We start from the raw sequence: 12,457 nt of genomic DNA on the forward strand, positions 1-12,457 counted from the left end.
AATTAATAAATTAATTGATTAATTAATTATATGAGTTGTCACCCATTAATTAGTTACAGCATTATTATTTCATGAGAAAATAGGGGTCTACAAACGAAATTAAATGATTGGCAATTTTTCCTTTTTGAAAAAAAAAAAAAAGAAACACAAATTTCTATGGTATGTTTAGATGAAAGAATTAAGAATTTTCAAAATCGAACCATAACTATAAATTAATTGTAAAATTGGTTTATTGATATTAATTATCGAATTATTGGTTGGTGAATAGATTAAAATTTTATACTAGTTAACAATTTATCGTTGCGGAGTGAATTACTCAAATTTTTTATTGGGCAATTAGTTGACCTGTTAAGAATTATCATACTTATATTTTTTAAAAGGAAAAAAGTCTGAAATATATCTGAATTTTGATTGAAATTGTTGTAACAATTCCAAATTTTGGAAAATGACATTTTATCCCTACACTATTTAATAGTGTATTTTAAAGGTATATATGTGCTCACGTGAACGTCATAAATATTGCATCATTATGGGCACATATATATCTTTAAAATACACTATTAAATAGTGTATGGGGTAATATGTCCTGCTCAAAATTTGGTATTGTTACAGCAATTTCGATCAAAATTCAAATATATTTCGAATCATTTTCCCTTTTTTTAAAGTATGTATAGGAAGTACATATTATCAACTCTAAAAGCCCTATTTAGTATTGAAATAATAAGTTGTTGAACACATGAATATTTGTTAAATAAATACTTATATGCACGCATCCTCAAAATTTAAATTTTCATATATTTTTTATTGTGATTTAATTACAGAATTACTAGCTCAAGTAGTATTGAAAAAATTATTTTATTTGATGGGAAATTAAATATATTGATGGGAGTGAAAGTGAAAGAAGGGATCACTTATGTTTGAGCAAATACAAATATACAATCATCCGATAATTACTAATCTGACCCTGAATCAATCAATATTTTATTGAATAATTAACAGATTAGTATATTTTAAAGTCGATATCTGATAAATCATACCGTTAAACGTAATTATCCACCTAATCAATTTGATAAGTCAAATTATTTAACATAATTATCCACCCAATCCATTCCATAAGCAACTCGAAAAGAATACTCTCAATCGCTACTAGTTAAAAAGTCTTGACTTCAAAGCCTTGAGAACCAAATCATTAATGCTTTGTCCCAATAAAATATTTTTTGACACAAATATAAATTTATCAAATTTGTAAGTATTGAATATTGAGTGAAATGCTACAACCATTTTCCACACACTGTTAGCACAATGATCACATGGGAAGATTTTTATTGACAACAATTTGACTCTTCATTCATTCTATTTAATGGGAGAAGTATTGAAAACATCTTTAAATTTGATATGAATTTGTATTAGCTTTACACTTGAATTATTGACAGTTTTAAATTATTTTTTTACTTGATTAATTAAACTTATATGCACCATCGATCTTGTAACATGAGTGAAATACATTCCTAAATTCGCGCCAAGTTTAGGGTTATTTTCAACACTTATCTCGACTTTCTATTAAGAACCCAATGTTCCCGCAAGAGTTTGAGACTATACTTACTATGTTATATGACATATATGAGACGTATCTAAGTTTAATTAGTCAAGTAGATGGTAATTTTAAGGTTGTCAATGATTCGGAAATGAAACTAATAATTTGCGCTTCTAGGTGTTTTCAATGCTTCTCCCATTTAATAATATAATACAATATAATGTTTTATAGCTGCTTTTAGTGATTAGTGATTGTATCTTTGTTTTATGATTGAGAAATTCATATAAAGTTATTTTTGGTAGCTTTCCAAATTCAAGAATGATGAATTTTCCCATATATCCTTTTACTTAAATAATGAGTTTAGTTCTGTGCTCAAATTTCATTGAAAATGTTAATTAAATTAGGCACAAACTATCAACACAATATTTTTAAAATGATCTCGCAAAATATGAATTATTACTCTTCCTAAACATACTTGACAATAACTTTATAGATAAAAATAAAACTATGAACTGTTGTAGAAACGAATTAGTTAATCACAAATTATAATCTATGTTTGTTTAACTGATCGATTCGAATTAATTAAGTTTTGTTTTGAATAGTGTTAGATTTCTCCCTTCAATGATTTTGGTTGTATTGTTAACTATTTTAATTTTATTTTCCTTCCGATCAGTCTATATAAGTTCTAATTTTTTTTTTCTTTGGTTACAAAATATAATATTATGTAAAAGATGACGATAAGTCTTATATAGAATGTCTTATTGATTTATTTTCATAATTTTTAAGGCATAAAATCATTTACTTGTCTATGTTGCATAAATCTTAGATACATTGAATCTATCTAAATTGACTATTATTTTATTTTTCTTTGTGGTCAAGAATAAAGTTAATATAAAAAAAAACGTACGCAACAATTTTTTCTTTTATATAGAAATTAAGTTATAAAATTTATTGTTAACGTGTTGCTAAATACTTCATAGCTGGCCCTTTATAATTCATTATTTTCCTTTTTTGGTTGAATAATTTATCATTAAATAAAATTAGTGACAAAACTTTTTGTTATTTTGTGCCAGAGGTTATTAGTGACAGTAAAATTAATTAAAGGAATATTTATCTAAACAATTTACCGAAGTAAAAGTTGCATAAAAGGTTAAGCACTCACTAGAGGTAGTAACTTTTTATTTTATTTTTTAAAAACTATATGGCACAATGAACTTTTAATTAAATAATTTAATAATATCATATTGGTCAACCATGTGCCACCAATTAATTTGAGAATCAAATTCATTATATCAACATTAACTTAATCAATCCTCATTATGTAATTATTAGGAAAAAATTCAAACCTTCATTAGAGACATAATTTGGTATGTTGTGAATGACAGTGTAAAAACAATTGTTAAAATTATTATTTAACCAGTTTTAGCATGAACATTAATCTATAATATTCATACACATTTACTTTTTTTTTGTTGGTCAGACATGCATATTTACAATTTTGATAGGAAATTTTTGTAAGTGTTATAAATTTAAAAATTATGATATATATATATATATATATATATATGAGAAGTGCGCGTCATTTAATTTAACTAAAAAATAATAATAGATCGGCGATCGCATTTATGAAATATGACTAGTAAATTTATATTTCTAAAAACTCAGTTTGTAATTGTATTTCAAGTAAGCACTTATAAATTGCACTCTCTGACTACATAAATAAGTTATGTTTTAAAAAAAATAATTACAAATTACGTTTCAAAAATGTGATTTAACCCATCATTTTTCTGAAATTAGTATGTAATTAATGCAGCTTCTTACATAGTTTTTTTGTTTACAAAATTTAATGAATGTTCATTGAATAAAAACTATAAACTCAATAATTTTTTTAATATTTATTCAAATCTAGTACTAGCTGTAACAGACTAGTTCTAAATTATATTTTTATAACAATAATATGACAGTTCAAATGATCTTGTTTGATACTTCAACAAGTACCTTTTATTTTTTATTTTATTATTGTAGTCTGTAGACATGTGTACAATTGATAGATTGAAACAGATCCCATTTAATATGGAAACTCAAAAAATTCTTCAGGTGTAAATTGTCGAATATTTTTATTATCATATATAGTTTTGTACTTTTGTGTGTTATTTCACTTTTTATAGATATGTATATTTGAAGTAACATGATACGTACAAATTCTTTATGACAAATATATTTTTAATATATGTGATGAATTTATCGCCTGTAAACTCAATTTATACTTTCAAGTTTCAATATATATGCTTTTGCAATATAAGTCGGTGTCTTTTACGATTATGCATGACAATTTGATATAATTTGGGAGAATAATATATTAAGTTAAACATATTTAAAATTAAATATAATAATTATTCAAATACATTTATTCTCTCATGATATTTAAGAAGATAATTCTTTAAATAAATCTATTTCACCTGTCATACTTGAAAATACATTTTTCTCTCCTTTGTGTGTTGAAAGCATGATGGTCTAGATAATTAGATTAAATATTTAAGATGAATCATACATGTTTTACATGTCACATATTTGTTTATTTGTAATTTTAAAATCATAACAATTCAATATGATTAGTAAGAAATTCATTAAGTCAACTAAAATGAATATACTACTCCATTATTAAGTCATATCATTCTGTCAACTAAAAGAACGATTATTTTTTTTCCATCATCGTTTTGATTTGGCTTTATGGTTTGAATTGTACACCACTACTCACTATGTTGAACATATTCATGTCATATCAATTTGTCATGACTTACATTACCGATACCAGCGTAACTTTACCATTCACTTTTTTTCCCATTAAACTTAAAAAGAAAAAGTTATATTTCATTTTGTGCAAATCATCCCAATAAGGCCCATGAGAAAGTAGCCCAATTGTGAAACTCCAGTGGGCCGCACCGCCTCTGGCCCATATTATATAAATAGACCGGTCTCAATATTTTTTCGGGTCATCTTCAATATTTCTCGAGTCATTTCTCTGCAGCTAAACCCCTGCGGCTTTCGGTTCCAGAAACTTCGCTCATCGATTCAGGTTTACGTTACATCCTCTTCACATTTTTATTAATTTCTAGTTTAATCATGTTTTTTGTTTGATATTGCATTTGTTATGTGTTTGAATTTTGCTAATTATTTAATTTCGTTTTTGTTGAATTTTTGATGTTGTTAATAGCTATTTTGATCGTGTTTTATTTGATATTGAGATTGTTTTGAGTAGGAATTCAACGAATTAGTATTGGTTAAAGTTGCTGTTGTTAATAGTACTTGAATCGTGTTTTGTTTGATATTCTGTCTGTTTTGTGTTTGAATTTAGCTAATTACTTAATTTCGTTTTTGTTGAATTTTTGCTGTTGTTAATTGCTACTTAAATCGTGTTTTGTTTGATATTGAGGTTGTTTCGTGTAGGAATTTGAACGAATTAGTATTGGTTAAAGTTCACTGTTGTTAGTAGTTACTTTTGTTTGATATTGTGTTTGAATTCAGAAAATCACTTAATTTTGTATTGGTAGGATTAGTCTATTTAATAGTAGGTTAGTAGGAGATTGTTTTACGAGGGGGGGGGGGGGAATAATTTTCATTTTTAATATGTTTTGTTATGTTTTATGTTGAAAATAAATATTTTTTCTGACTCTTCTTTAGTTTTAGGTTTAGATGTAAGTAATTGAGTTCACAGTATTATACCAATTTGCTTTTGTTGCAGTAGCAGAAATAACTTGATCATGAAATAAGGACATCCCTGTTAACCTCAATTGTAAATAGTAAAAGCATTTAATTTATATATTAACAAAGAAAGAAAGAAAGATGCTTATAGAGTCATTCACATGATGATCACTGTGTTTGCTAGATATCGAACTCGAGTGTTTCTTGATAAGTGATAGGAGTAGTAACTTAGTAATGCTTAAAGTTTGATTTTTTTTACTTCGTTCTTCTTGATAGTTGTCAGTTTTGGCTAGTTTTCCCGTACTAGCTACCTCCAACTAGTATAGATATTAGGTAACTCAGCTTACAGAACTTCGATGGATAGGAAGAAATTGCCTTTTGTTAGGATCTAAACCCAGTCTTCACCTTATTGAGCAACTTATTTAAGTTTAATGATTGCATACATTTAATAATGATCAAGATCTTCTTAGACAATATGCAAGCAAAGGGCTCTTATAGCCTGTTCAAGGAAAAAGGAATCGGGCAAGAGGATGCTTTTATAGGTGTTCAAAATTGAGAAGATTTAACCAATGAGACTAGTGCAATTCCGACTTATCTTGTGGACTAGAAGGCTGTAGTTTATTCATTAAAAAGAAAGCGATTTTCTAAAATTCCGACTGTATGAAATGAGTTGAAGTAGGTTCACAACTCAAAAGCACTCCAACTTCTTGCTTTTCTGCACCTTTGTAGTTTGTGGTATTCTGCTAGTCATCAGTTTCTGCTTGCAAAATGAAATGTAGGATAGTAAATGTTACCTGTTCAAAAATAAATAAAATGAAATGTAGGATAGTGAAGCTAAGATCTCTGCAAGTTCTTAACTCCGTCTTTGTAAAGATTGTATCTTAACAAACCATGAAATAACCAACTGGTTTAACCATATTAATTTCTGTGTGTTGACGTAGATATCATTGATACTCTCTGTAGAAATTAGAATTAGAGGTGTATAAAGCTGTTTGTGTTTGCAAAGTGCATAGTGTCACCACTCACCAGCAATTGCATTACTTTAATGAAGAGGATTTTTCTTGGGAAAATCTCCGTGAGGGTCCAATTTTTTTTTTCCTGTTGATGGGTCGAGACAATCTTAAATTTAAGAACCAAAAAGTTGATTGAATATTGCCTGCACCCTTTATCTTCCCCTTCACAAAATAAAATATAAAAGAAAATACTTTGTGGAACTCAATTTTTCCCATGGTCCATACCATTGTCCATAATGTTTGACAAATCTTTATCAGGAGAAAAGTACAGGAGCTAAAGGGGTAGGGATAGAGCGAGTTCATCTCTATCTAGTTAGTGTCAAAGCTGATGAATCAAAGTTGTTTTGGAGAACTCTGTAACTGATGGTATTTTCTTCATTTTCCTTATCTGTAGGGCATCACAAATGGTAGCAGGATATGTTAACATTAGGAGGATGATATCTATCTTTTTATAGAATTCTGTTCTTTTTGCTTCTTGGCAGACATGATCGGTTTTGGACATTTCTGTAACTGATGCTATTTCGTTCATTTTCTTCTATCTGTAGGGCCTAGCAAATGGTAACATGATATGTTATAATACTAGGGTGATAATATTTATCTCTTTATAGAATTCTATTATTTTTTGCTTCTTGACAGACATGATAAAGTTTTAACTTATTATTTTATCAATCAGAATGATTTAGTTGCTGTTTTCTACTTCTTGTCCCATTTATATCTCTTACTATGCTTTCTGCTACAATAAACATAATCATATAGATCTTAGAAATTCATTGTTTTGCCTCGTTTCTGCTGTCTGCTAATGACTCTTGCTTAATTCTTCTTTTCCAGGTTAAGACGTCACTGCTAGAAATATGGCCAAGCATCATCCTGATTTGATCATGTGCCGGAAGCAGCCAGGAATAGCTATCGGTCGACTTTGTGAGAAATGTGATGGGAAGTGTGTGATTTGTGATTCATACGTCCGTCCTTGCACACTTGTCCGAGTTTGTGATGAATGCAACTATGGATCCTTTCAAGGCCGTTGTGTCATCTGCGGTGGTGTTGGTATTTCTGATGCTTACTATTGCAAGGAATGTACTCAGCAGGAGAAAGATAGGGATGGCTGTCCAAAGATTGTCAATCTTGGTAGTGCAAAGACCGATCTGTTTTATGAACGTAAAAAATATGGTTTCAAGAAGAGATGAGAGTCGGATACCTCTTTCACCCTTCGGTGAAGTTCACTACTGGAGTTATGTACTAGTATGATGGTGTCAAAGTTAGGCATTCAAGTATAGGCTATGTAACTTTTGCGCTATATTTCCTTGGAACTTGCTGTATTACATACTGGTATCACAAGCTTTAGCACATTGTAATTTCATTTTGTGGCAAGGATATGCAACAAAATGCCAACGTTAATCGAATGTTCGATCTTTTCTCTATCGGTTGTGAAGGTTTTACTTCAGTTTATTATCTCTCATGATTGTTCTCTGTACTCTTGTTCTTTTAGTTGGAGCTAGTTGATGGTATTTGTAGTAGGAAAGTTACATTAAGAACAACACATGACATAAACAGAGAATTCAATATTCCACCATCTTCAAACTTCTTGAAGGTCCAACATAACTTCTACAGATACAAACCATGTAATAAGAAACCAAGTTTTATGCATTGAAGAACCTGTAGCAATAATTACATAAATAAATCACTTTAGGTACTATAGCAGATGACCATCTTTTTATTTCTGTTACAACTTACGGACAATTTAGATCATAGTCTAAAAATACATTTCGAACAAACTAGAATAAATGTTGACTCATTTTATGATTTTTATATTTGCTATATGTGAAAGTTGCTCAATTTTAAAGGACTATACTTTTAGGCCTAATAATGGGCCATGTGCTATAATCAGCACCCGAAAAGTTGGCCCAAATAGAATACCAACATAGTGGGCCTTGTGTTACATTGTTATATAGAACCAAAACTAGGGTTTTTGTTCGTGCTTTAGGGTTTCAATCAGCATCAGAGCTTTAGCGCCGGGAATCACCAACAGCAAAAATGGTGAGTTTCTATTCGAAGTATTCAAAATTGCTACTTATTGTAAGCTCGTGTGTGCTAAACTGATTTGTTTGCAATGTTTGTTTAGCCTTCTCACAAGTCATTCATGATTAAGAAGAAGCTAGCGAAGAAGCAGAGACAGAACAGGCCAATTCCTTACTGGATCCGTATGAGGACTGATAACACAATCAGGTATTCATACTCACTAATTGCTAAATGGAGTATTGTGATATGATTTTGGTTCTGATTTATGTTGATTTTTACTAATGAAGTTTCATTTTTGTATTTTAGGTACAATGCTAAGCGTAGGCACTGGCGTAGGACCAAGCTAGGATTTTAAGGTGGAAGAATCGTGTTTTATTTAAGTTTTTTATGGAAAAACATTTCGGATTATGTTTTAGTTTCTGGCTCAATAGGAGCTCATTTGCTGAGGAAACAGATTGTGTTTTTAATTTTGGAAGAGATTTATATATTAATGACTGATTATGAAGTTGTTCTGTTTAATTTGAGCTGTTTAATCTTTGGTTAACAGTAGTATTTTGTTATTGCATTCATGCATTGAGTTATCTGTTTGTGATTTGCACTTGCTGGGGAGTGTTTGTGTTGATTTGATGTTTTTCACAGAAGTAATTAGCTTTTGGTTTTTCTGACCGTCAAATCTTTCCTCTCCCTTAGCTCAACACTGGAATTTTTCACATCTGTATGAAAAACTATTGACAAGAATTGAAACAAAGAAAAAATTCAAGTTCTTTTCACATCTCACCATTGAGTCAGACTAGTGAATGTAAAATTTTATTGAAAGGGCTATAATTTGCTTAGGGGTTTGGATTTTTATGGGATCGTTTCTGGTAGCTGGTGTATGATCATACTATCAACTGATGCACCAACTTGTCATCTTTATCTGTTGGAGTGATAGTTGTAAGATAAACTTGTATGATGTTGCTTATTATAGGTTGTTAGTTGTAAACCATGTTGATTTGAGTTATAAACATATAAAGTTATGTGCTTTAAGCTTGTATCAGAGGGGTGTTTCTCTTCTTTCCGGCTATTGTGTCATAGTCAGAATCATGATCTCACCAGTACCGATACCTTTGATATTGCCACTGTCAACTTGGTGTCAAGGTCCAGATTGCATTTTATCCTTTGCTTTTTTATTTCCCTATCAAGGCGACTTCTTCATTGGCTGTTGTGTCATTGTGACACCCTTGAGGCCTAGCACATACTTTTGGGATGATTGATTAAACTTAATATTATGTACTTGTAGTCCATTTGAGTGGTGTTGAAAGTGTATTTGACCAGAAGTGTGACTTGGGAATCTCTCGAGTCCTAAGATATCTTGATTAGTTAGGATTGCTGATCTGGATTTACTGGCACCCTGATTACTGCACTTCAGTGTCTGTGGGATGTGCATGTAGAATAATGTTCTTTACTGCCATTATTCATAAACATGGACTGCAAACCGGGGTGAGAATGGCGTCCATCAGTGCGCCATTGGCTAATTAATAGGTTTTAGGTGTTCTATATCAGATTGAGCTCCCAGCACTTGTCACGGCTAGAGGCATTTCTATTTTTTTTCAAGTGTATTCTACTGGTACTTGATACATGCATTTGTAGAACTGACATGGCATTCCATGGACAAGTATAGTTCTGTGGTGTAAATTATGAGAGGATGGATATCTTTCATGTTGTAGAAATGACTTAGCAATGCGTGGACAAGTATAGTTCTTTTGTGCGACTTTATAGATGTTCCAGCCCTCCGTCTATTTTGGTCATATTGCAAAGAGTTTGAAGGCAAAGTGATTGCCTCTTCTAAGGGTCTATGCAGAGCATTCTGTAAATCTTGTTCTGATCAAATAGGTTGTAGTGGTCTCGTGACTTGGCCACATGTTTTCAGCCTGTGTTAGCACAGTGGTATTGCCATTTGCACTTGTGTGATGGAGGGATGGGGGAACTGTATGATGCTTGTAAATTGCCATTTGCACTTGTGTGATGGAGGGATGGGGGAACTGTATGATACTTGTAACGTATTCTGGATTATGGATGTATACAGCAATTGGTTAAATTTGTAACAAGCTCATGCAACTTTTCATCATTTGTTTGTGGATTTCTTTTCATATGAACAATAAATCAGATGAAAGGCCTTCATTGACACCAGTAAAGCCTGTGTACCAGTGTCTTCATAGCAGTCTATTTATATCTAAAATTAAACACTTTATTGTCTTTTTAAGGGTAGTAGAAAATGCTAGTGAGACAGAAGTGCTCCATGTGTACGATTTTGAAGCTGAGCCTTTTCAACGTTGAGGCCAAGGAATTGTGTCCGAATGAAAAATTAGATTTTCAAATTTATCGACATTCGGATATCAGAGTTAACGTACTCTGATGATAATTTTTTGAAAAATTAACGTACTATGGATGGATCCTCTAATATTTCCTACGCTATTCTTCGTAATATATTGCTGCCGCTAGGGCTTACATCCTCCTAAGTCCTATCGCCTACTAGCTGCATGCATCTATCAATGGAAAGATTGAAGTACGTCGCTTTGACTGCCAGAGGTTGGGAAGAAGGGGGGTGGTCAGTTAGAAAGGTTCAACCAATACTGCCAGAGGTTGGGAAGAAGGGGGGGTGTCAGTTAGAAAGGTTCAACCAATATTCGTTCAATCAAGCAGCATTCTTTTTTCCTTAACATAAGGAGAGGGAAGAGGGCTTAATCGAAAGCTTCGATAATAATCATTTTGCATTTTGCATTTTTGAGACCCCAAAAACTTTTTAAAATATTTAAGTGAAGTCTATCATGGTGAAATCCAAGCCGTTTAGGATAGACTCCACGTAATTGTGAGGACAAGCGGAGTTTGATGACAATTTTTTGAAAATTTCTGTTGAATTTTATTTTAAGTACTCCGATAATTTTTAGTTTAATAAGTTGCTCAGGTTTCAGATAATTTGAATTTGAATTTAATAAGTTGCACATGTTTCAGATAAAAAAAATAAAAATAGAAAACATTAAAAAAAAAAAAAAACCACTAAAAAAAGAAGAAAGAGAAATGAAGATTCATATGTAAAGTTTGTAGGAGTATATTTAGGAGAAGTTAAGAAGTAGAGTTCCATTCCAACTCAAATTTTATTTAAATTTAAATTTCAAATATCACATTTTTTTCTTAAAAGAAGATCAGTTTATTACTCTTCCTTATATTTAATTTTTTTTAAATGCAATGCATATTTTCTTTTATAATTAATCTAAATATTTTATTAGTTATCAATAACAGAATAAAAAGAGGACCAGTTTGTTACTCCTCCTTATCCTTGTTATTTTTTTTTCTTACGTTTGCTCCCTTTTTTTCCTTATAATTGTTATTTTAATATTTTTTTCCAACGTTTGCTCCCTTTTTTCTGTTTATCTTCTTTACTTTTTTATTGTTTGATATTTTTTAATTATTAATATTGTTATCTATATTTATAATATTTAAAAAGGATAAATTTATAAAATAATAAGAGTTCTAAAAGTAAGAGTTCATTTAGAACTCTTCTACTATGGATTTTTATTTTTAAAATAATGAAAAAAATTCCTTCTTTTTAAAAATCTAATGTATTTTAAATACAAATACTTTAAATTCAGATTCTTATAACAATATTTATTAAATTAATCTTAAGTTTGTCAAGTGACATTTTATTAGCTTGCCACTTGACCATCTTCTTGAACATTGTCATTGTTGGGAGATGTTAAACTTAGGGGCCGTTTGGTTTGGACTTTGGATTGTAGGGATATAATCTCAACATAAAAATCAACACAAGTTTATACCATTTCAACATTAATGCCACACTAGAAAGTCGAATTAAATATGAGTGAGTTGGAAATCAATTGAGTATTAATTAATTTTTTCTAGACAAAAACGAATATTTGACTTGTCCACATTTCATATGGATGAGAAGTTGAGAACAGATAATATCGATATCCATATTATTCGTAGTTACCTAATCTAAGTTAAATCCTTATTATTCATGGTTACCTAATCTTTTTTCTCAAACATAACCTAGCTATTTTTGCCGATAATATGGATTGATTAAATCAATCATTCAATTCATTATATCCAAAGTAATGATAATAATAAAAAAATCCCCAAACAAAAGGAGAAAAAGTTACTATTTCATTTACAGTAATATACTATTTCAACTAATATT

General features: G+C 30.3%; 2 protein-coding genes across 2 annotated transcripts; both read left to right on the top strand.

Moving 5' to 3' along the window:
* Window positions 1–4,541: 4,541 nt before the first annotated feature.
* LOC125811497 (PHD finger-like domain-containing protein 5A) lies at window positions 4,542–7,496 on the top strand. The gene is made up of 2 exons (XM_049491004.1): window positions 4,542–4,610; window positions 7,078–7,496. The coding sequence occupies exon 2, from the start codon at window positions 7,101–7,103 to the stop codon at window positions 7,431–7,433; it is 333 nt and encodes a 110-aa protein (XP_049346961.1). The 5' UTR covers window positions 4,542–4,610; window positions 7,078–7,100; the 3' UTR covers window positions 7,434–7,496.
* Window positions 7,497–8,210: 714 nt separating this feature from the next.
* LOC125811499 (60S ribosomal protein L39-3) lies at window positions 8,211–8,789 on the top strand. Its single transcript, XM_049491006.1, has 3 exons — window positions 8,211–8,283; window positions 8,369–8,472; window positions 8,572–8,789. The coding sequence occupies exons 1-3, from the start codon at window positions 8,281–8,283 to the stop codon at window positions 8,618–8,620; spliced, it is 156 nt and encodes a 51-aa protein (XP_049346963.1). The 5' UTR covers window positions 8,211–8,280; the 3' UTR covers window positions 8,621–8,789.
* The last annotated feature ends 3,668 nt before the right edge of the window (window positions 8,790–12,457 follow it).

Source organism: Solanum verrucosum, unplaced genomic scaffold, assembly GCF_900185275.1.
Source record: "Solanum verrucosum unplaced genomic scaffold, falcon-dt-bn FXZP01000238.1, whole genome shotgun sequence".
Classification (NCBI taxonomy): Eukaryota; Viridiplantae; Streptophyta; class Magnoliopsida; order Solanales; family Solanaceae; genus Solanum; species Solanum verrucosum.

What these genes read in the sequence shown, in the direction of transcription:
- LOC125811497 (XM_049491004.1), top strand. Translation starts at nt 7,101, where the DNA reads ATGGCCAAGCATCATCCTGATTTGATCATGTGCCGGAAGCAGCCAGGA.
- LOC125811499 (XM_049491006.1), top strand. An exon ending in AGGACTGATAACACAATCAG is followed by an intron (nt 8,473 to 8,571) that starts GTATTCATACTC and finishes TTTGTATTTTAG; the next exon opens with GTACAATGCTAAGCGTAGGC.